Source organism: Opisthocomus hoazin, chromosome 14, assembly GCF_030867145.1.
Source record: "Opisthocomus hoazin isolate bOpiHoa1 chromosome 14, bOpiHoa1.hap1, whole genome shotgun sequence".
NCBI classification, from domain to species: Eukaryota; Metazoa; Chordata; class Aves; order Opisthocomiformes; family Opisthocomidae; genus Opisthocomus; species Opisthocomus hoazin.
This window is the reverse complement of record NC_134427.1, coordinates 23,704,916-23,728,275: the sequence shown is the minus strand read 5'-3', so window position 1 is coordinate 23,728,275 and position 23,360 is coordinate 23,704,916. Positions and strand designations below refer to the sequence as shown.

Below are 23,360 nucleotides of genomic sequence, written 5' to 3'. Positions count from 1 at the left end.
AGGCCGCCGCCGCCCACCCCCCCAGCCCGGCCGAGGGCCCACCAACCGCCCAGCCCGGCCCAAGCCAGCCCCCCGCCCGGCCCAGCCCGGCCCGGCCCAAGCCAGCCCCCGCCCGCCCCGCCGCTCACCTCCGGTACCGCTCCTCCTCCTCCTCCCCCGGCTCCGCCGCCAGCCCCGGGGCCGCCATGACGCTCGCGCTCCCTCTGCCGCCCCACACTTCAAACACCGGCCCTTCCCGTCCTGCCCCGCGCTGTCTCTAGGGTCATGCAATCATTTGCATTTGCTCATCGCGGCTCGCGGCCAATCAGCGTCGGTGGAGGCGTGGCCACGCGGCTGCTGGTGGCCGCCCCGCTCTGTCCGGGGTACACCGGGGACCAGCGCCGGGCCGCCCGGGCCCCGCGGCGGGAGGTGCGGTGCGGGCACCCCGGGACCGCTGCGCCCCGCGGGAGCCCGCTGGGAGCCGGGCGCACCCCCGCCAGCCCCTCGGTGTCACCCGGTGCCCCCCAGAGCCCCGCCCCTCCCTCCAGTGCAGCCCCGCCCCGGGCGCGCCTCCTCCGCCACCGCCGCGGGTGGGGCAGTCCGCCTGCCGGCAGGGGGCAGCGCGGCGGGCGGCGAGCGCCTCTCTGCGCCGCGCCGGTGACCAGCGCGGAGTCGCCGGGAGACCGAGGCGCCGCCGCCATGGAGCCGCCCGCCGCGGCCTGGGGCCTGCTCGTATCCGCCGGGCCGGGGCCGGGGCCGGGGCCGGGGAGGGGAGGGGGCCGGGGAGGGGCGGAGACCGGGGCCGACAGGGAGGGCGGACGGCAGTCGGCGGCGGTTTCCTTAGCTGCGGCGCAGAGCGTTGCCGGCACGGAGGTGCGGGCCGGGCGGCGGGAGCCGTGCGTGCTCAGCCTGGGCCGGCGGAGCGGGCGCTACGGGTGAGTGCCGGGCCGCGGCGGGGGCTGGGGGCCGCTGACGGGGGGGGCCGGGGCAGCGCGGGGCCGGGTCGCCCGTGCCGGCGGCGGGACGCGAGGGCCCGGCCACGGTTGCCCGCCCGGCGGAGCCGCCGGAGCCGGGCTGCTGCGGGAGCCGTGCCCTGGAGCGGCCCGGGCCGCCGGCACTGCCGCGGGGACCTTAACGGCTGCGGAGCGGCCGGGCTTGCCGAGGCGCCGGGAGGCAGAGCTGGTGCTGGCGGCCGCGTCTCCCCCGGCGTCCTCCCTCCCTCCCTCCGGGGCGGGAGACGGGAGAGCCACTGCCCGGGGCTCCTCCGGGGCGCGGGGCCGGTGCCGGCTCTGCCCGGGGCGGCGGGACCGGGGGGAGCGGCCCCCACCTCCCCTCCGCACGCTCGCCCGGTTGCACCGACAGCCGGGAGGGCTCGGGGCGGGTTTTCCCCTCTCTCGCCTCCTGTCCCACAGCAGTAAACCCAGACGCTGCGTTTCCCTGTGCGTACGGCTCTTACGACTGGACGTTTGCCTGTGTGCGCGGAGGGAGTTGTTTCTGCGTGTTCACAAGCCTTTCTTCTGCCTCCAGGATAGTTATCCATTCGCAGGAGAAAGAGAACGCTGATCCAGATTATATTCCCATCAACAGCCGCTTCAAATGCGTACAAGGTACTGGCTCTCCTGGAGTGGGCTCTCTTCCGGTGGCGGGAATCCGCTGCTGCTCGCCAGCAAAACCCAGATTTAGTGGCATTTCGTGGCCTGGCTCCTGAGCGCCCAGATAGACTGAATGCTTCCCCGTGAAACTAAAACTCGCAGTTTATGGAATCCCGCTTCTTCCTCATCCGAGTGGGTCATCTTCCCGTGCCAGCATACAGTCATGAGGCGCTTGGCTGGTTCAGATGAGGGGTGGGCTTGGCATCATACAGAGCCAGCGCGTTCAGCACTGGTCTGCAGCGGCTGACCTTCGGTGTCTGCTGGTGTCTGTCTGTCTGTCTGTCTGCTTCAGAATGGCAGGAGCTGGGAGCTTTGGTCTGATTCCTGCGTGTCCAGATCAAAACTTGTGCAAGGTCTGGCAAGCTGTTGGGTCCAAAGAGCCACCCATGGAACGGGAAAGATCTTGAGGCCTTGTCTGGGAAGAACTGAAACAGCAGTGTATGCCCCTGGGCAAAAGCTTGTTCAGCAGTAAAAGCACCTTTTCCTGGGTCAGCTTATACCCCTCTGTGTAACTCAGTGGGGTTCTGCCCGTTGTTACGGCTGTGTAGACAAGCTCTGACCTTCATTGTCAGGTTGGCCTTTCCCAAAGGAGCTACACTGCTGTGGAACAAACCATCCAGGTGTGCGGGAACTCTGAGTGTCAGGAATCGCCCCTGTGACGCTTTGGTTGTGGGAAATGGCTGTCCAAGCTGTCCAGATCTGACCATTCTTTCTGCCAGAGCCATGTTAGGAGCACAGATGTAAATTAAAGCTGTTTACTCCTTTGCTGGGGCTCTTCTGGGCTAGCAGCAGGCAGCATGCTTTTTTGAGTACTCGGTTACTGCAGCATTGTGTGAACTCTCTTGATCCCGTTTTTCTCTTTTCCAGAGGCAGAAGAGACTCTGCTAATTGACATCGCTACAAACAGTAAGTTTTATAACCGCAGTCACGTGGCTAAAGCTCCTTTCAGGAGACGGGCTGCCTGTGGGGCACTGGCTTGTTTTACCAGCTGCTTCACAATCTTCCTCCATGCTTCATGCTTGTTGTTTGATCAAGCAGGGGTGGTATTTCTTCTAATGTTGTTGTCTGGCTCTTCCAGATGGTCAGTTGTCATGACAGACATGGTCTGAGATGCCCAGACTGAGGTATCAGCAATTGGTCGAACTTTAACTTCCTAAATCTCTTCTCAAGGCCCTGCACTGTACTCTGAACCGTTCTCAGCTCCTGTCCGTTCCCTTGACCTGTACTTGAACCTAGGTTACTGTTGGCCTTTTGCAGTGTTGACAACGCTCTGTCTAGTCACTGGTTCTGCTTTCCCTTTCAACACATTTTTTGTACTACTTTTAGAGCTCTTCTCTGCGAGATTGCATTAGGGAGAAGTATTCCTAAAACCAGGAAAACATGACTGCTGATACCCCGAGGGAGGCGGGGGGAGGTCTCGGGAGCACGGGGAAGCTAGCTTAGGTGCAGGTCTCCATCAGAAACAATAGCTGGAAGTTGGCTTTCATCGATGAGCTGGAAGGATAGCTAGAAAGCCTGGTCACTCTCAGGGCATAAATGCGTGTGAACCAGCCTTGACTGACTCTGTGAGTCTGTGCTTGTGCCTGAAGCAGGCTGTAAGGTCCGGATACAAGGTGACGAGACAGCGGAGCGGCTCTTTGAAATCCCTGATGAGGAGCGTTGCTTAGGGTTCCTTTCAGAAGTGCAGAGCATACAGGAAGGTAAGCAGAGCTGTAGCTGCATCTGTGAAATCCTCTGGCTGGCAGCAGTTTCTGACAGGGCTGATTTTTTTTTCCAGCCCATCTGAAAGCTTCTCTTCCTGAGCCTAAGGACTCAGCCAGCTGGCATCAGGTGGAGAAGACCCTCCCAGGTCTATCGCAGGCCTCTTCTTCGGGTACTGGACTGACGGTCGCCTTTGTATGCTCTGTGGTCTGTACAGTAACGGGGCACGCGGGGACAGGGAGCTGTGTCTGACCCTGCACTCTGCAGTCAGGCCTCTGCCCCTTTTCCTCACTTCACATCGCCCTGCACAGCATAAAACATCTTGGTCCTCGGATTCTGTTGCCCTGGACCATTCATTCCTCCTTGGGCGCTGCCTGCGCCCCAGTGCCTTGCTCTGTGTATGTTAAGCTCCCTCCTGCCTTGACGTGTGGTTGGTACCCCTTGCTCTCATTCCCTGAGTCACCAGAGTTGATATGTTGCTATTATCATTTGCTTTTTCACTTTCTGTGAAGTTATATATTTTCCTTCTTAATCTGAGCTGTTTTAAATAGTTTCTCAGGGCATTATGCTTGTTTTTTTTCATCATAGGAGCTCTGGGGTTTGAGGATGACTTCAACGCTCTAAGCCTAGAAGAGAAAAGAAACATGCAAAACCACCAAACGGGATCTCGCCGGGAACCCCCACCTCCTCCTGTGCCTCAAAACAGGCAGGCAGTAACGCGGTGAATCTGTTCCCTTTTTTCCTTCTCTTCCTAGACAGCAGAACCAGTTTTAATTCTGCTCTTGCTTCCTGCCTAGATTTCACCGGGAGAGAGAAGGTACATCAAGAGACCAGCCAAAAGTGACCAACACTATGCGCAAAATGTTTCTGCCCAGCACCCAGTCGGGACAGAGAGAAGGCCTCATCAAACACGTGCTTGCCAAGAGAGAGAAGGCGTACGTCAACCTGCACAACTTCAGGTTAGAGCCGTGGCTGAGGAGCAGTGTGCATGGAGACCAAGCTGTTTAATCTCTGCTGGGAACTCAAACCTCGCCCAGGTTTGAAATCTGACAGCTGCGTGGCCAGCGTGGGTGGCCGAGCGAGGGTCGGTGCAGACTGAAAGTCAAGAAGTGCCTGCAGTGCAGCTTCTCCTTTTGCATCTTTTGGGCAGAAAGAGGGTAAAGGCAGCTGTCCCACCACACTGACTTTGTGTTGCCCCACATGATGTGATGTTAAAAGAGCCAGATGTTCGCTAGCCCTGGTGAAATGTCTTTGGTTTTGTAGCATTCTGTAAAATCCCCGAGATGAGTGTCACTGAAAATGAGCCCAGCCTAGAAGGATTTTCGGTTACCCGTAGCTGGCCTGGCCCTGTGCATGGGCAGCTCGCGTGTAGTGTCCGCTCCCAGCCTGAACGCTGCTGTGCGTGCACTGGGAAGGCTGGACTGGTGGCGGTGTTTATTGCGTTTTCTAACGGTTCAGCGGCTTTTGTGTTGCAGTTTTTTTGTGGGAACGTGGAATGTGAACGGGCAGTCTCCAGACAGCAGCTTGGAGCCCTGGCTGGTGTGCGACGCAGAGCCGCCAGACTTCTATTGCATCGGGTGAGTAGCGATGACCGTATTTACTGACAGTGCTGGGTGTCTTGTTGGCTCTTGCTTGGATACTGGTGGGCTGTATTGATTTTAAGTTCCTGTCGTGTTCTCAGAGGTTCCACAAAGCTGAGCTTTGTCTCAGAGGAGCTGTCTGAGGTGAAAGAGCCGTTTGGGTGAGGCAGCGTACCGGGTTAAACGAGGGTGATGTGGCACAACAACGTAGATTTTGCTTGAGGCATCCACGGAGCTCTCTAGTTGTCCTGAGCCTAGAACAATACTTCTCAGCGAGGTGGTTGCAGGAGCGTGTTGCAGCAGGGTCTCGGAGGCACTGTGGTGAAATTCTGCCGCTTTATTTAGCAAGCGGGAATAAGGAGCTTCTCTTCCAAGAAGAGCTGTTGCTAGAGGTTTCACATTGAACCTTCCTGCAGAGAGGGAGTGATCTGTAGGAGAGGTGGGATCTGCTAAGCTGGCTTGGTTTCTTAGGTTCCAGGAGCTGGACCTCAGCACGGAGGCTTTTTTCTACTTTGATTCTGCAAAGGAGCAAGAATGGCTGGCTGCTGTGGAGAAGTCCCTGCACCCTCAGGCGAAGTACAAGAAAGTGAGTTCTGTTCCGCGCTGTGGGGTCTCGTCGTAGAGTTGGCGTGGTTGGAAGGAGAAGAGAAATTGGGCTTCGTCTTCACTCCCCTGACCCAAAGAGCGAAGACTGGAGAAACCAAGGATGCACACTTGACGTGTGTGTACCTGGGCATGTGTCAAGCATGCCAGATTCAATCTGGAGAGTCGATTTCTGCCCCACAGTCATAGGGGGATATTGTACTTTGAGGTACAAATTTACAAAGATGGGAATCAAAATAACTTTATAAAATATGAGGTAGGTGTCAGGGCAGTAGTGTGCTCAATACAGTCATAGCAGCGGGTTCAGATTCTTTATCTGTCTTACACCCTCAGCCTTGTGCTGTAGCAGCAAGGCGTGTCTTGAACCGGTAAATTAGATGAATAGCTCTTCCTTGAGGGAAAGGGATAATTTGTGAGGTGAAATCTTCCAGACGCTGCTGCCTTGGGACAGAATTGCTTCAGCTGGGGCAGCAGGACTTTATTCTGGCTGGTTTAGAGCAAGCCGTTGTTCTGTACCGCTGCTGCAGCAAACCTTTCTGCGGTAGGTACCCACCCCAAGCACCGGAACTAGTGTCCCCTTCCTCCTCAGCCCGTGTGTTCACGGTCACACCCTGGTCCTGCTTGCTCTGAGCTGCGCCCAGTGGAACCTGTTGCAGGTAATCGCAGCAGGAAAACGGGACACCTTGCTGAACTGAGATGCATCGAGAGGGAGTCGGGGGTCGTGACCTGAGCTGCAGAGAGGCCCGTGTTCCCGTCCCTTTGCTTTGCTTGAGTTTTAGGGGAATTTCTCCCACCCTTCTGAAAGAGAGAGAACAAGATATGGCTGCAGGCAGGGGAAGTGACTGAAGCTGTCGACAAGACCTGCGATTGCGTGCAAATTCCACTCCTGCTGAGGGGACCAAGTACTTGGGCTCTTCCAGTTGAGTTCTCTGGTTTCAGCTTCTTCCTGCCCTGCGCAGACCTGATCCCAGCACATCTGAGTGTTGTGCCTCTAAAGTGAGCATGTAGACTGTGCTCGGGAAGATGAGGCCTTGTCGCTGGCTTGCAAAGTCGTGACCCCGCTGCTTCAAAGGTGCAGGGGGGTGCTGGACTGGGGAGTGCCTCGGCGTAGCGTGTGTGAGAAGATCAGCCACAGACCCAAGGACGCTGCTGGGACAGCGCACGTCAGCGCCGTGTTAACCCCTGTGGGTTGAGCTCTGCAGTAGAGGAGAACCTCTTAGCTCCAGAGAGAGACTCTCTGCCTTAGAGACCAAGTGTGTTCTGAAAAGCAAACAGTTTGTATTGCTTGGAGATGGCTCCCTTTTGATACCCCATGCCTCAGGCACGTTTACCTCGGGAAATGAGGACTTTTCTGTCCGTGCCCCTCCAGTTCGTGTCACTGGCTCCGCTGTAGCTCTGAGTAAGCAGAGGCGAGCACCGGCTCCCAGCGGGACCTGCAGCCCTCAGCGGCAGCCGTAGCCAGCAGCTCTCTGCGAGATGCCTAGCTAGAGCGCCCAGTGTCTTCCTCTGATTGTTTAGCGGATTAGAACAGAAGGCTGAGGCTTCACAAGCAGATCTGCTCCGTGTTGATTAAGTTTGTTACCTCGCAAGGCTGCCCTGTTTGTAGGGAAGCAGCAGAGTGGGGAATGCAGTGAGCTCAGCACAGCTGATGGCTGCTGGGGGATGGTAGATTGTCCTACAGAGCCTTGCTCTGGGACAGGAGGACTTTGGGTGGTGTTGCAAGCAGGGATTGAGTACAAAACATGGCGAGGAAGGGGGCGAGCCAGAGAAGCAGAATATCAGGCGGAGCAGGCGAATCAGAACTGCGTTTCCACTGCCTTTCTGGGAACTCGGGATCCCTTCTGCTTTTGCAGGTGCAAATGGTCCGTCTAGTTGGGATGATGTTGCTCGTATTTGCGAAGAAGGATCAGCTGAGCAACATAAGAGAGATCATGACGGAGTCTGTGGGCACGGGAATCGTGGGAAGGATGGTGAGTCACCGAGGCCAGGTTGTTGCTGCTGTGTATCCATGCGAGACATGGTGCAGTGTGGTTTTGTTCACCTCTCTGTGTCGTCCCCCTCTCCTCCCTGGTGCCTCCCCCCCGTCTTCTCTAACGACCGCCGATCCCGGCTCTCCCCAGGGCAACAAGGGTGGCGTGGCGGTGAGGTTCGTGTTCCACAACACGACCTTCTGCATCGTCAACTCCCACCTCGCGGCTCACGTGGAGGACTTCGAGCGGCGAAACCAGGATTATAAGGACATCTGTGCTCGGATGTGTTTTGTAACCCCTGATGAGAGTCTACCTCAGTTCAACATCATGAAACACGAGTAAGTTGATTTTGCATTTCTCCCCATCTGAGGTGATGTTGAACAATGCAAATCAAGTCAGAATCACAGCGACGGGAGGTTTTGTGCAGAGAAGTTTTCTGGCTTAATAATATAACTGAAAATGCCCAGGCGCCTGGTGTGCTGGCGCTCCCGCAGTCAGACAATGCGGTCACCTCCCCGCGGTGACGCATGCCACCAGTCACTAGTGGCCCTTTCCTGGCGTGGTGTGCGTAATGCTTCCGTTTAGCGGGCACCGTTCCCACGTCGATGGCTGAACGCTACAGGGCTGGAAGAAACGGAGGGGGTTTTTTGTGATGGAAAATGGGAGCAGGAGTAGGGGAAGAAGAGGGATAGCAGGATAGGCAGAGGCTGTGCTGTTTAGGCCTTTTTGAGTAACAAGCACTTACGATTGCTGTTTCAGTTTCTTTTTAAATGAATTGGATGATGCGCAGGCAATTCTTGATATTTTTATTATTATTTTTAATGAGGTTACAGTGGTGCTGAATAATCCAAGTCAAGCTGAAACATCTGTACAACAAAGCATGTAAATTAAGTTTTCTTAAACCTGATACAAATGGTTAATACTTCTGTAGTTAATATTTAAACCATTTAAAAATGGCAAATAAAATGTAAAGTGGATTAGTGCAGAAAATACTTCAAATATTCGATTATCCTTGATAATCCACTAATGGAAATGTTGAGGTTTGACTAGAAACAAGAAGAGTTTTGATACTAGAGAGGGGGTTAGATCTTAATCTTTAAATGAGACCTTTATGGAGTAAAGGGTGAATACCACAAGGGTTTCTTTAGATGCTCGTGATGAGAAGGCTGTAGGTCTGTTTGAAAGCCTGGAGAGGAGCAGAGTAAGAGGAGGTGCTGATGAGGTATGGGTAAGAGAGGACCGTGACATTCTGGAGGTCGTAAACTCAACAGGGACCTAATTCTGATTTTGCCAGTTCTGCGTCAGTCGGTCTTTGCTAGGTGGGTGGTACAGTAGTGGCCTAGTCTGGGTGAAAGGCAGGCAGTGGAAAATGAACTGGCAAATCCCTGGTGTCACACGAGGTGGGAGTGCACAGATACGTGTGCATCAGCCTGCCTAACTGGTTGACAAGCAGACTTTGCTTAACGAGCTCTGTCGTTGGGCTCTTCTGTACACGAGAAGAGCCTGAATGCTGGATGGATTTTGTGTGGCTTGAGAGGTGGTGAAGCTTGGTGAGATGCACTGGTTTCACGTCGTTAGAGAGTTGGTGGTGTTCTCAGGCTTTTCTCAGACTGAGGCAAGTGCAAGTATCTCCCACTAAATGAAGTCTTCAGTCCCATGTGGGATTCCAAAGGAGGTGGACTTAGCACTGTAGTATCTGCTCCCACTAGAAATTTCTGCTGTCACACTCCATTTCTCAGGTCTCCTTTTGTCTTCCATCTGTCTGAACCTTCATCGCCAGCGACCAACCATCTGTTGCCCTACACCCCTGCTTCCCTGGGTGGCCTGCGATACTAACTGCTGGCTCTTCTTTGCCATGTTTGTCTTTGTTTCCAGTGTGGTCATCTGGCTGGGGGACTTGAACTACAGGCTTTGTCTCCCTGATGCCAGTGAAGTGAAAAATCTGATCAGTAAGAATGAGCTGCAGAAGTTGCTGACATACGACCAGGTCAGTGAACTCCGCTTACGTTTGCTCCGTACTTGTGAGGTCATCTTGGTTTAAGATGTGCCTGTGCGTGGGAGCAGCTGGCAGACACGCTGCGCTAAGGGTCTGCAGACATAGATGCTAGGCCCTAGACCGAGCTCTGGATGTCCTGGTGACATCGACCCCCTAAAAAAAAATAGGTTGTACATTATACCAGGGCTGACGGGGTGGCTCGGGCAGTTACTGCGGACGTGTCTTTGCGTCTCATTGGGAGAGTTCTCTCTTAACGTACAAACTGCAAGCTGGAACACAGGCCTTTGTACCAGCAGCAGAAGCTGCTGTAATCGGTGTTCTGGAAGGGGTATTGATCTGGAGACCAGCGCTGGTAGCCAAGGCTCTCCGCTCAGCCGGTCTGACCTAAATCCTGTGCTGTAGTCTTCCCCGTGCAGCGTTTCTTCGCAACGCGCTGAAAGCCGAGACAGCACCAGATGTGCCGTTAAGATGAAGGATTGTACCGGTGAAACGTGAACAGAAGTGGTGTAATGCCATCTCTGACGCACGATTTAACAGTAAATCTGATTGATTCTGTTCTGTAGCTCGTTTCTGCTGGACTGTGGAGCTTCATGCAGAAAACAACTCTAGCTTAGATTTTTGCGAGGGAAACAGCTAGGAATTTTTTCAGAAGAGTAAATGAGAAAAGGAAAGTAGTGTCAGGTTGTCAGCCCAGCATGCTCTTGGAGGCTTTTGCTAAAATGGTTGGCAGTGAAATGTTAATGTTGGTGATGCTTACGCCTGAAAAGTAATGAAGGCATTTAGCAGAAGTGGAGCAATGAATATTTCCCTTAAATATTTTTTTATGCTGTCTGCATGGTCTGGTAAGCAGCACTGTGCCCATTTGTGCTCAGTCCGTTTAGAAAACGTTTCACTGATGTGTTGAATTTTTACTTCTGTTAGAGGTGTAGGGTCTGCGAGGCAGTGTGGGGCGTGTCGGGTGGGTCCCACGGCCACAGGTTGCAGTTGCTCTGCCTAGAGATCTGCTCTCTGACACTCGGCAGGGGAGGGGGTGTTGCTGGTTTGGGGTTTTTTTTGTTTCTGGGGTTTTTTTTAAGTGTTCTTTTTCTGCTTTAGCTGAATATTCAGCGCACTCATAAGAAAGCATTTGCAGATTTCATCGAGGGAGAGATTAAATTCATCCCCACATATAAATATGACTCTAAAACAGATCGCTGGGACTCCAGGTAAATCGGCAGCCAGTGGACTTGTTTACCTATGACATAAAAAGCATTTTCTCACAAAACTGGATTTCCTGCTTCCTAGAGCTGGAAATACCTCTCAGTGTTATGCTAATGGCTGGAGTGCACAGACAAGTTTGTACTCCTGCGTTTCCCCTACGTTCTGCAATAAGCAGACCCTGTGTATGTTGACCAGGCACGCGCCTTAAAGCTCGGCTGCGGCTCATTCCAATAGACGCAGGCAGATAAAGCGTGAACTCACAGGTGGCCCCGCAGTGGGGGGGGTTTCTGCTACCGGGGACAGACAAACGGTATAAAAGGAATTGAAGAGATAAGGAAATGCTCTCTCTGAGTCATCCTGTCCCCTGACTTGCACACCCGCAGGGGTGGCCGCGCTGCGATAGCAGCAGTGGTTCCTGCTTGCTACTCTCTGCCTGGTGCCTCCCACAGACATGTTTGCATCTGCTGCAGAAGCGTGCTCTAAATGGAGAGACCCCCAAGAAGGAGTTTGAAACCATACAGCGACTGGGTTTTACTCTGCCTGTGTTTGTGAACCAGCACAGTAGTTAATCTGGAGAAGGATAACCCCGGATTAAGATTTCATAACACAGTAGTAGTAGCTGAGTAGGCTTTCTGTAGTGGAAACAGTAAGCGATGGCTCAGATTGTAGTGGGCAGAACGGTCTGGCAGCAAAAGAAACTAGCGCAGCTTGGGTCACAGTACACATGGCTTGAGGTTATTTTGTTTTCTGATACTGGAAAGGGTGGGAATTTTAGCTGCTGTGTAGGAAAAGGGGAAGAGAGCAGAAGAAATAATGTAGTATTCAAGTTGTGAGAAGTGATAGGAGTTCATCCCATCACTGCTGATGCAGTTGTTGCCGGTGGGGGTGGAGGGAGCTGCCTGGCTGGGAAGAGGAGCAGCTTGGATGGCTTAGTAAGACTGTTGGATTTCCCTGGTAACCTGTTTTTCTTTGTAGTGGAAAGTGTCGTGTGCCAGCGTGGTGTGATCGAATCCTTTGGAGAGGAGGCAACATAAATCAGCTCCGGTATTGCAGTCATATGGACCTGAAGACCAGTGACCACAAGCCAGTCAGCGCACTTTTCCGCATCGGGGTAACTTTTTTGATGTGCTAGGGTGGGATCACAGTGTTGTCACGCGTTCCTTCGGGAGGTGGTTGTACAGCCAAGGCACCTCTGCTAATGCTGTTGCAAGGGGACAGAGTAAATAGAAATCAGGCGTGTGCGATGTGTGGGTGTGCTGCCGGTGGGCAGCCGCGCCAGCCTGGGCTCCGCAAGCAGCTGGGCGGCTGTGGTCGTGGTGTGCGGCGCAGCTTCGCTGCGTGGCTCTGGGACAGTGCTATGCCACGGTAACACGGGTGGTCTCTGGAGTTTACCCGAGCAGGTGTGGTCACATAGTGAACAGAAGCGCATTCCCCTGGTCTGCTTTAATGATGCTGCTTAGCTGCTGGGGTATAACCCACGATACCTGGTGCTAGAATGGGCAAGCCGCTGTTCTCTCTTCTCTGCAAGGAGCCACAGCAGAAACCTGTCAATGATTGTGCTTGCTGTTGCAATGTTGCCTCTGGTGTGTTAAAGAGAGTGTGTCACTCGTTCACATCTGAATTTCTTTGGTGGTGAATGGCTGGCAGCAGATTTCGGTTTCCTAGTTTGCTGAGTAGAGACAGCCCGTGCCCGTTTTTGCTACCTCCCGCGCCCGAGGTAGCTCAGGTCTCCAGAAAGGAGAGCCTTTCTCCTGTTCCTCTGGAGAATCGTGAGTAGTGCTGCGGGATGCCAATGCTGCCCCACGGAGATCACCCCCAGTAACCTCCCAGTAGTGTGACTGGTGGCCAGAAAGACCCGAGTAGCATCTGTAGGGGTAAGATATGCATAAAGTTGCGTATGCAGCTTGGAGGCGCACCCGTGCGTGCAAATTCTCTTAGCCTTTCAGCTGCACGTAGCAAGTGCGTAGAGAAACATTTCACTTCTGCAGTTTACTCGTGATTAAAGAGTTCCTGTGAAGCCGGTCAGAAGCTTTGCTGAGTGTTTTCTGATCTTCCACAGGTAAAGGTGGTGGATGAGCAGAAGTATCGGAAGTTGTTTGAAGACATCGTTCGTCTGATGGACAGGATGGAGAATGACTTCCTTCCTTCACTGGAGCTAAGCAGGAGAGAAGTGAGGATGAAACCCGAGTCACTGTCCGCTTCCCAAACACAGCAGCCTTAGAAGTGCTAGTACTGCTTTTAAAGACTTTGGTTCGGTAGACTGGATTATAGGAAATTGAACTTTGTGCGTGACCTTACGATCAGGAATTGGATTAGAAGGGACATCTTGTCTCGGCTTCTGGCAGGTCTTCTGTTAGGAGTTCTGCATTGTGTGGGCACATCTTGGTCGTGGGTTGCTGCTGCAGAGTAAGGGTGCCTGCCCGTGCGTCCCATCGTGGCCACTGATGGGATCTGTGTTTTCTCTTTCCTCTGCAGTTTGAGTTTGAGAACGTGAAGTTCCGCCAGCTGCAGAAGCAGAAGTTCCAGATCACCAATAATGGGCAGGTCACCTGTCACTTCTCCTTCATCCCAAAGCTCAACGATAGCCACTACTGTAAGCCATGGCTTCGGGCTGAGCCCTGTGAAGGTTACTTGGAGCCAGGTGAGTTTTACCACGGTTTCTACAGTGTGTGCTGGTGTAGACCGCTGCTCCCTCTCTGTTCAGTCCTTCCTGTCTTTCCTGTGTCTCACCTTCCTTGCCATCATCCCTGTTTGTTTGTCTTCTCGGTTTTGTGGCCTTTTTTCCTGATGCTGTATGTTTGTCCTTGTCATCCCTTGTGGAGAATGTCTGCATGTTCTTGAGAGCTCCTGTCTGTTGCAGATGAGAGCACGGACATCTCCCTGGACGTGTACGTCAGTAAGGACTCGGTAACCCTTCTGAACTCTGGTGAGGATAAAATTGAGGATATTCTTGTCCTTCACTTGGACCGAGGGAAGGACTATTTCCTTACCATCAGTGGGACCTACCTGCCCAGCTGCTTTGGCACCTCCCTGGAGGCCCTGTGCCGAATGAGGCGACCGATCCGAGAAGTGCCCGTCACCAAACTCATTGACCTGGTGAGTAGCAGTGTTCTGGAGCAGCTCTCTTAACAGCGAGAGAGCGTATTCCCTGCTGTTTACTCCCAAAAGCAGGAGTAATGCCTTCAGCTTGGGTCAGCTGTGCTGGCTCTGAGCTGACTGACTTTTCCCAGAGCTTGAGGTGCTCTTTTATTATTTCCCTCCACCACAACCAATGGCTTTTGACAGCCTGTGCTTTATCCTGTTTCTGGGTAGGTTCTAAGTATTGTTTGGTGGGACAAAAAAGTGTCCCAGCGCCTTGTGTTTTGTGTGACTGTCATGTTGGTGCTGGCAGGCTCAGCTGGGTGGCACTGGTGTGTTGAGAGGTGTGACTGAAATGCTCTCCTCCGAGGTGCCTAGGCTGCTTCTGCAGTGACCGCGGCTCCGGGATCCTTTTCCTTCTGGGCGCTTGTGGCATTCGCACTGCTCAGGGGAAGGAACGAGCAGAAGCAGGAGCATCAAAGACAGGACCTCGAGGCTGTTAGGTGTACTGATGCGCACAGCTCAGCAAGTGGCCGGGCTCGCAGCCTCTCTGGCCAGTTCCTCTCCCACCGATGCAGCGAGCAAGCTCTTCTGCAGTGTGGAGATAACTGTTCTTCCCAAGCTTCACTGGCCCCTAGGGTCAATATTCACCCTTCTGAAGCCACTGGTGTGCGTGTGAGGGGGTGCGGTTGTGCCCTAGTCACCTTTTCTCTTTTTGGTTTCTCACAGCTGTTGCTGAGATTAAGCCCCATTTGGGGGAATCTTCGTTTTTGTTGTCAGCCTGCATTCGTTCCTCTCTTCTGACGGCCTTTGCTCGCCTTGCCTCAGTGAGGTGTAGCAGTTCCTGAGCTGTAGCCTATTTACCCATTCTCGTTTAGCCAGGAAAGCCACTTCTTTCTTGGTCACCTGAAAGATCAGCCCCGTTCCTTAGGTCTCTCTGACATGTGGTACCTTTCCTCTCGCCTCGCATCTTGCAGTCTCATCCTTACACGCATTGTTTCTGACCAGTGAGCTGCTGCTTTTTCACATCTGTACGTTTGACAGCCTCCACTCCCGTCTGCTCACCCTGCTTTCTCTGCCTGCAGCAGCTGCACCGCGCCTCTTGCTGCCTCTGCCGGTTCCCGCCCTTTGTTGTAGGTGTCTGCTTTGCTGACAGGCCCAACACACAGAAGGGCCATTTTTGTACCAGAATTTTGAGTTTGTAATCGCAAGATCAGGCTAAGCAGAATCCAGGCGGCGAGATACCATGTTTGCCGCCTCAATTCAAGCGGCTAATCCAGGCCTCAGGCTCCTCGTACTTTCCAGGATTCGACTGAAAGTCGGTCTTGTTCTAGGAAGGTGTTGAACTTGGTCCGGAGCGTTTCATCAGTCTGGGTGGCTTTTCCACCTGCTTTTTCTGGCTGGGTGCTCAGCACTGACTCCTTCCTTGATAGGTAGGAACTTGGGCCTGAACGCTTCTGCCCTCACAGACAAACACTATTACTTTTCTAAGAGCACTTTGAGGCTTCTCCTTCCTTTGCCTGTAGGTTTCCTGCTTCTGTTACTCAGTGAAACACACAGAGGTACAGGAAGCAAAGAGCACCCTGCCCCAGCGTCTGCAGCAAAGGAGCGGTCTCGTGTGTCAGTGAGGTCGGCATGCGTGCGGTGCTGCAGTCGGAACAGGTTGAGCAAGCTCAAGGAAGACGATGTGTAACAGCACAAAGCAAAATGTAGTCGCTTTGATTCTAAAGCTGCTGTCGCGTTCGAGCTATTTTAGGTCTTTTGGTTTTGGTCATACCTGTGAGCTGAGAAATTCCTGGAGACAGGACAAGCGGAGCACTCTCTGCTGGGGAGAGCGGTGCACGTGCGAACCGCTCTGCGGCCCAGAAGCGTTTTGGTCCAGTTACAGGGTGGGTGTGTGGGTGTGTGTGAGAGAGAGAGAGAGAGAGAGAGAGAGAGAACCTTTTTCCCTCCTGCACTTGTGTCGTGTTAGGGCTTGTGTCGTTCACTGCATCAAGCATTGTTCTCACCCAGCTAGACCGTATCTGGTGTCTTCAGCAGAGGGAGGTCTGGAGAAGGCAGGTGGGTAAGGGTCTCCGAGGCAGTTTCATGCAGGACAGCAAAGTGTAGGTGGGAGCTTGCTTGGAAATGGCACTGCTGGTTCTCCTGCTGACGCTTCAGCACCTCGCCTTTGGGATTTCTGTAGTAGTGTCTCATCCTGTTTTTTTCTTGGGATCCTACTGTGGGCTTTAAAAAGCCTCTTGAAGAGTCTTTGTCGGGAGCAGGTTACTCTCATGGAACTACTGGTGCTGAGCACTGCAGGCAGAGAGGTGAACAGCAGGGTCGGGTAGGTGGAGTGACGCTGGAGGTGACTCACCCGGTTACGAAACCTCTCTCCTGTGCAGCGTGGCTCTCTGGCCTCCCAAACCTGGGCCGCGGTCCGTCCCCTCTGCCCTGGAAGAAGCACCCGCGCCAACCCGCGCTGGGAGCGAGCTGTTCTCTGCGAGAGGCCGGTCTGTCGCGGCTGCGCTAAAACCCAGTGAGCCCCCAAGGAAGCGGGCGCTGCGGAAGTCGCAGGGGAGCCCGAGGTGCTGCTCGCTCCACGGTGTGCCCGGTACCGCGGCGGCTGCAGCTGTGTCTCCAGCCCAGCCCTGGAGGGCGTTCCGGTCGCTCCCACCCTGAAAGGTCACTGCGCCAAAGCCCAGCGTGGGCAGCCTGCTGCTGTTTCCTCCCGCGGACTCCGCTGAGCAGTGTCCTACGCCACAGCCTGGGAAGCCGATGCTGTGTTTCAGGGCGGCCTGGGGGATTGGCCGTGCGGGCTGGAGGGGCTTTGGCGTGCTCCCCTGTGCAGTGCTAATGCTATTAGGTCGAGACAGACGAGCAGCCTGGGGTTTGGAGCACAAACACTCGCTTCCCTGACTATACACAAAGCTGCTTAGGGGGCCGGTTGGCTCCACAGCTGCCACGCGCTCAGAAACACAGATTTAGCCTCGTGGATGTTTTATCTCCGGCCTGGTCACGAGGGAAGATGGCTGAAATAATACAGGGATGTTTATTTCTGACCGGGAAGGTTCAAGAAGGGGAGCTGCTACCCGGTGAACACCTCTCATCCGCCTGCGGGCTGACTGTGTGCGAGGCGGTGAACGGTGGTGCTGCAAGGCCGCCGCGAGGAGTTTGTGGAAATCCTGATGAGGTTGTGCGTCATGTGAGCAGGATTTTTGCTAATTGGCAGGCAAATCTCTCGCTGCAGGTTTAGCTTTGGCCATGTCAGCAAAATGTGTGAAGGACCTGGCATTCAGTGGGTTCTTGTAATGCAAATGAGGTTTCTGCTTAATCTCGGAGCGCATTCTCTCTCTTAACGATACTTTTTCCTCTTCTCTCTTTCCCACCGCTCTCAGGGAGAAGACAGCTTCTTAGAAAAGGTAACGCAAGCAATGGCTGGGGAAGTCTGCTGCTCTGTGGCTTGTTTGTAAAGAGTGAGAGTTCTCCTCCTGTTCTCTGCTGAGGAGGGGAGGGGAGGTGGGTGCAGAGGGAGCAGTGGTTCCAGCAAAGCCTCTTAGCACAGCTGTGGGCTGGATGGGAACGTGCAGGAGCACAAAGTGACCCTGTAGCCAAGGTGGGCCAGCCCAACTGAGCTGCTTAAACCTCACAAAATTTGCTTTGGGGAAAAAGAAAATACTCTCCTGATCCTAGCAGCGATGATAGATATTGCCAGAAAAGATTGGCAACCTTTGACGTGTCTGAATTGGCTCTAACCATGCACGTAAGGTGGGGTTCACGGTCCCACCCCTTCAGACACGTGGGGAGAGGGCTGAGCTAGAAAACCGAAGTCTTTCTCCCTTCCCGTCTCGGTGTGTCCTTGTGGAGGCCGAGGGATGGCCTCGCGTGGGAGGCAGACGTTTCCCCGCGGCAGCGCTTGGGCTGCCGGCTCTCCGAGCCACCGCTGCCGCAGCGGGGTGGCTGCTTTGCTCTGCTTCGCACTGCGCCCTGCGCTGGAGGCCAGGCGAGTCCAGCCTGTCGTTGGAAGAGCACGGGGAGATGCTGGGGTGCGTGGCAGCGTTGTTCCCGCTCTCCCTGCGCCGGCGCGGACGTCGGGTGGTTGTTGGAGCTGGCTCTGTGCAGGCTTCCTGGGCTGGGGGACTTGTCCCTCTCCAGGCTGTCGGTGCAGGGACAGGGTGAAACAGGGGAGGGAATGGATGTCCCCTGTCCGAGAGGGGACTGAACCCGGGTGTGGAACCAGATGAAGCTCCCAGACCGCTTCCTAGCAGCCGGGAAGGGAGGAGGTTGGTGCCTGCCTCCCGGGAGCGTCCCTTGGCAGAGCATCCTCCTCCCCGGCCTTGCCTTCCACGCAGGCGGCGGGAGAGGGCGCTCGGGGCCCGGCCAAGGCCCCAGGAAACCTCCTTTTCTCCTCCTCCTCCTCTTCTCCTCCTCCTCCTCCTCTCCTCTTCTCCTCCTCCTCCTCCTCCTCTTCTCCTCCTCCTCCTCCTCCTCTTCTCCTCCTCCTCCTCCTCCTCTTCTCCTCCTCCTCCTCCTCTCCTCTTCTCCTCCTCCTCCTCTCCTCTTCTCCTCCTCCTCCTCTCCTCTTCTCCTCCTCCTCCTCTTCTCCTCCTCCTCTTCTCCTCTTCTCCTCTTCCTCTCCTCCTCCTCCTCCTCCTCTTCTCCTCCTCCTTCTCTGCCCTGAGGAGCCCCCAGCCTCCGCCTCCTTCTCTGCACTGAGCAGCCGGGGTCTCCTGCCTGGGGGTCCCCTGCCTGGGGGTCCCCGCAGCCATGCCAAGGGCAGCCTGGCAGAGTCGCGTTCTGCTCTGGTGCTCAGCTCCAGCGCTGCGATGCCCCGGTGCAGGGATTGCTGTCGAAGAGCCCCAAGCTCGCAGCGGGTCCGCAGCCCTCGCCTTCTCCATCTCGGAGGGAAGCTGTGACGCGCTTGCCGAACGCGCTGCTTCCGAACCCTCCCGGCTGAGCGAGGCAGAGGCGTAGCTGTGACCTGGCGGGGTGAGATCTAGCGGTGTGCAGGGCAGAGCTGTGCTGTGCTGTGTGGCCAGCGTGGCTGCTGCCCGTGCCTGCCGGACTCGTGCCAACCCGAGGTGTCCGGGTGCAGCAGGGGAAGCCGGACCCAGCCCCGGCCGGCTGTGAGCGACTGCGTGTGCTGCGGAGGGACGGCGGCCGCAGCTGGCGTGTGAGCTGACAGCTGGAACGCAGCGCTTGGCGTCTGGCTCGTGGTGCTCCTCGCTGCCGGAGTCCTTGGGTTGTGTCCCCGCTTGTGCGGCCTCTCCGGGCGCTTCTGCTGAACGTGGTTCAGGAGAGCCGTGCGTGGCTTCCTCCTTGGGAGCACTCGGGAGCACGAGCGATCGTGAAGTGAGAGGGAAGTCAAGCAAAAAACATCGACCCCGTTAAAGATCGGTGGGATGGAGATTTCTGAGCAGCTGAGTTTGTCAGCTGCTCCGCATGAGTAAGCGGGAAAACATGACAATGGCGTCAAGGCAGCCGGCGTTCGGCAGAGACCGCTCCGTAGGAAAACGAGGAAAGAAGCTTCAGAAAGCTGGGTTAGAGCGCAGAGGACAGAGATGGTCAGAGCACGCAGCGGTCCCCAGAGGCACGTCCCTGACTCTGCGTCCGGAGGAGCTGGGCTGGAGGAGCGGCCCGCGGGGGCTGGCGGGAGCCTCCAGCGCGGGAGCCGGTGCAGTGGGAGGACTCGCTGGGCCCCAGTCCCGCAGCGTGCCGGCCCAGGGTGCGGGGTGGGCGTTGTGGTTTGGCCAGGCCATCTCAGCCAGCGAGAGCCCCGTCCCGGGGGAGCTGGTGTGTGGCTTGGGGGGGGCTTCTCTGAGGGGTGGCCGAGAGTCTCTTCTGCAGTTCCTGGTGGGCCAGGCAGGGTCTTCTGTGGGGCGGCAGGAGGGAGTGGGGCTGGGACCCACGGGGAGATGGCTCTCTGCTGTGAAAGCAAGTTTTTTGAGTCCTGGATCCTGCTTGTTCCTCTGTCCCAGCTTTCTTTAACAAGGCCCCTTCAGAGGGATTGAGGTTTCTCTGAAACCTCGTGTGCTCTTTGCCACCAGGAGAAATCCGTCCTGCCGATGGGCTCCCTGGACAGCGAGGAGGCGAGCGGGATGCCGCTGCAGGTGCCAAAGGAGATCTGGCTCTTGGTGGACCACTTGTTCAAGCATGCCTGCCGCCAGGTGAGGGAGAGGCCTCTGCCGTGCCGGGGAGCCCTGCAGAGCTTGGTGACCTGGTTCAGCAGCAGCTGGAGATCAGCTCCGGCTTGGTGTTTGCAGGGAGGGGCTTTTCCCCTGTGCTGGAGACTCTGGCCGGGGTTACCAGCTTTCACCTCACTGTCACCGTGTGCCTCAGGTGACTTTGTCCATCCCTGTGCTGCTTTTGGCAGGAGGACCTGTTCCAGACTCCAGGCATGCAGGAAGAGTTGGAGCACATCATTGACTGCCTGGACACCAGTATCCCTGAGACAATCCGTATCCTCGCTGCGCCTGGCTGTCCCGGGAGCCTGCTGGAGCTCAGCTCTGCTGGGAGAGCTTCGCGGGAGGGCTTGGCTGCAACCTTTAGCTGGCAAGGCCCCTCCTGGGGGTCAGCTCCCCCCTCGCCCCCAGAGATAACCCGTCTTGAAGCTGGATGTGTGCTGGCTAAAGCAGCTGCAGGGCCAGAGCTCTGGAAGCTTCAGCAAGGCTGTGCCGAGCGTGAGGGTGGACACTGGAGAGCGTGATCTGGAGAAGGGGCTCGTGGAGCAGGGGACTTCTGTGGGACTAGAGGGTGGGCAAACAGTGCAGGGTGGAGGGAGCAGCATTTTCCATGGATGGGGGACGACAGAGAAGGAGGAGGAGAACAGCTTTGGTGTCGGGGAGCAGTTAGGCAGGCAGAGAAGGTGCAAGACCTGCGAGGAGGAAGCAGAGACTGAGCAACGGGGAAGGAGGAGAGGCGGGGAGCAGGCTGGGGAGGGAGGTGGTCCGTCTGCTCAGCATGCCCCTTGATTCCCACCGCTCCAGCGGGCAGTAACCACTCTGTGGCCGAAGCACTCCTCATCTTCCTGGAGGCTCTGCCAGAGCCAGTGATCTGCTACGAGCTGTATCAGCGCTGCCTCGACTGGTCGCACAGCAGCCGGCTGTGCCGACAGGTAGGGTGCTGCCGCTGTCTCCGTCAGCTTGCTGCGGGCTCAGGGCAGCTCTCCCTGCTGCTGGGAGCTCTGCCTTGCTCCTGGCACCTGCTGGGTCCCACTCCCTTCCCGTGAGCTGGCGAGGGGCTTTGGGGGCAGGTGCTTGGAGGTTCTTGGCAGCGGGCAGGGTGACCTGGGTGCTCTGGCAGTGCTTTCCTGCCCCAAGGTCGGCACTGCACGGTCTCCCGGCAGTGCTGGAGTCTTCCAAAGAGACCCCAAGCGTGGCTGTGTCACCCCAAGCCCCCGGGGAGCAGGAGCCGCGGGGTGTGGAAGAGTCTCCACTGGTCTGAGGGCTTAAGCACCTGCTCAGAGCTGCAGTTCTGTGCTCCCCGTAAGGACTGGGAGTGGCTCCTAAAACGAGCTGGTGGGCAGCAAGCAGGGCCAAGCACGTCTTTGTGCAGAGGAAGATGTTTTGGGGCACATTTTCCACACTGGCATCAGGAAACCTCTTGTCCTGGTCCTCGTGCTGTGCAGCCAGGGGCGTGAGAGCTGGGACGCGACTGGAAACGAGCGGGAGGCAGCCCGGGGCAGTGAGAGACTTTGCCTGGTGACAGTTATCCTAGGGGCAGTGTTAGCAGGAGCCAGAGCCCCTGAGCCCCCTCAGCACCAGCCCGCAGCTGGTGGCTTGCTGCTTGCTTCAGGCCTGGGGCTCGTGGGCGCAGCGGGGGGGGGGAAGCTGCCCGTCTGGGGTCGGTGTGCCACGGCGTGCGCAGGCGGCAGCGGTGTGAGCTGGGAGAGCTTCCCGCCTCTGTGTGCTTCGCAGGTGATTTTCCAGCTGCCTCGGTGCCACCGCAGCGTGTTTCGGTACCTGATGTCGTTCCTCCGAGAGCTGCTCAAGTACTCGGAAGACAACAACGTCAGCGTCGCCATGATCGGTAAGCGCGTCGTTGCTCCGCTCCGCTCCTGCCGCCCTCCCTGGGGCAGGACCCCTTCCTGGCACCGGGCAGCGTCTCCGTTCCTGGCCGGTAACTGGTTTTGCCTCTGCAGCCGCCCTGTTCTCCAGCCTCCTCCTGCGCCCTCCGCCCAACCTGATGGCGAAGCAGACTCAGCAGGACCGCCAGCGTGCCATCAACTTCCTCTACAGCTTCCTGCTCGCCGGGGATGAGGAGTGACTCCTGCCCGCCTGCCAACGCCGAGGCCTCCGGCCGCTCTGGGAGGGTGGAAGGCTCTGAGCTACCCCAAGTGCCGTGTTTACAGGTGGAAGGGACGCGTTCCCCTCGCCTTCCCGCCGCTGTACCCTGCGCTGCAGAGGACCTGCACGCTCATTGCAGTGACATCCACCACGGGAGCCTCCGGCTCGCTCCCTGGGAGCTGGGTGGATCTGTCGACACCCAAGCGCCGTGCCAGCAGCCCCATCGTCCCACGGCGGTGTCACCGGTTCCCCGAGTCACGCTTCTCTCTCCTTTTCACCCTGGAGCCGTTGCGGGGAAGGGTGGGGGCTGCCGGTGCTCTTGGCGGTTCGCGGCACGGCTGCCTGGTGCTCAGCCTGCTGGCTGCGTGCCTGCGGTGCCAGGCGTGTCTGCTGGCTGCGCTGGTGGGAGCCTGGCGCTCTGCCCCAGGCTGGCGTTGGGCTGTGCCAGCCGCTGCCACGCAGAGACCGAGGCAGCCCCCTGCCCCATCACTCTGCCAGGAAAGCTGGACCGTGGCCGTCCCAGGAGCTTGTTGGGACGTTGGGTTGTCGGCCCCTCCGCGGGGCCGCGTCCTCTCCGCTCGCTCAGCGGGGTAGGGCTGCGGCACTCCAGCCTGCTGCCGCTGTCACCCACGCCCTGCTCTCCTCTGTCCCTGCCCCAGTGCCCCAGCAGCCTTCTGGGACACAGGGTGGGGGCTGACTTGAGGGGCCTGGGTCAGGCAGCGCCGGGAGCTGCACTTGGCTTCCCCAGGGCTGTCCCTGAGCAGGACGCAGCTCTTGTCCCTGCCGGCCCTGCCCGCAGAGCCACGGGCGCCGCGTGGCGCTGGGTGACCGGCGTGGCAGTGGGTGCTGCCCTCCTCCTCCTCCCTGGGCTGCTGCTGGGGGGAGAAGGTGGGGGGAGAGGAGCCAGAAATCGGCTTCAAGGCCCAGGGGAGAGGCCGGGGGATTGTGCTGGGGGGGCTGCAGTGCTGGGGTTATGCAGCTGGGGAGGGGACACCCCTGGGTGCCGGTGACCCATGGGTGCGAGGAGGGGGCCCGGCCAGCCGAGACACTGACCAGAGTCCTGCCTGCTCGGGCCAGGGGCTGCATGGCCGCCGCGCGAGGTGTGGGGAGGGGGCTGCAGTGGCAGGGCCCCAGCCGGGGCCAGTGCTCAGCCCAGGGCTGCCCCTGCGGCTCGCTGCTCCCCGGGCACTGGCCAAGCGGCCGGGGGCTGCCCTGCCGCACGGCTCGTCCTGGTGGTTTTCTTTTCTTTAAAATTTTTAAATTACATAATTTATTGGGAAACTGTTTGTTCCAAATAAACCTCCGCGGTGCAAGGTCTGGCGCACCGAGCCTGCCGT

At 56.9% G+C, this 23,360-nt stretch overlaps 1 protein-coding gene across 4 annotated transcripts; it reads left to right on the top strand.

The window, feature by feature from the left end:
• The first annotated feature begins 636 nt into the window (after positions 1–636).
• OCRL (OCRL inositol polyphosphate-5-phosphatase) lies at positions 637–22,005 on the top strand. Of its 4 annotated transcripts, XM_075435684.1 has the most exons (25): positions 637–711; positions 835–914; positions 1,507–1,586; positions 2,499–2,537; positions 3,221–3,331; positions 3,409–3,504; positions 3,921–4,038; positions 4,130–4,291; positions 4,808–4,909; positions 5,384–5,498; positions 7,369–7,485; positions 7,636–7,823; positions 9,361–9,472; positions 10,577–10,686; positions 11,657–11,792; positions 12,741–12,851; positions 13,157–13,322; positions 13,542–13,569; positions 13,678–13,777; positions 17,137–17,160; positions 19,786–19,905; positions 20,112–20,196; positions 20,725–20,852; positions 21,655–21,766; positions 21,879–22,005. In XM_075435684.1, exons 1-25 carry the CDS (start codon positions 679–681, stop codon positions 22,001–22,003), a joined length of 2,598 nt encoding a protein of 865 aa, XP_075291799.1. In that variant the 5' UTR covers positions 637–678; the 3' UTR covers positions 22,004–22,005. The 4 variants fall into 4 exon arrangements, with proteins under 4 accessions (XP_075291799.1, XP_075291797.1, XP_075291796.1 ...); XM_075435682.1 differs by having other exon boundaries at positions 3,224–3,331; positions 13,542–13,777; XM_075435681.1 differs by having other exon boundaries at positions 13,542–13,777.
• The last annotated feature ends 1,355 nt before the right edge of the window (positions 22,006–23,360 follow it).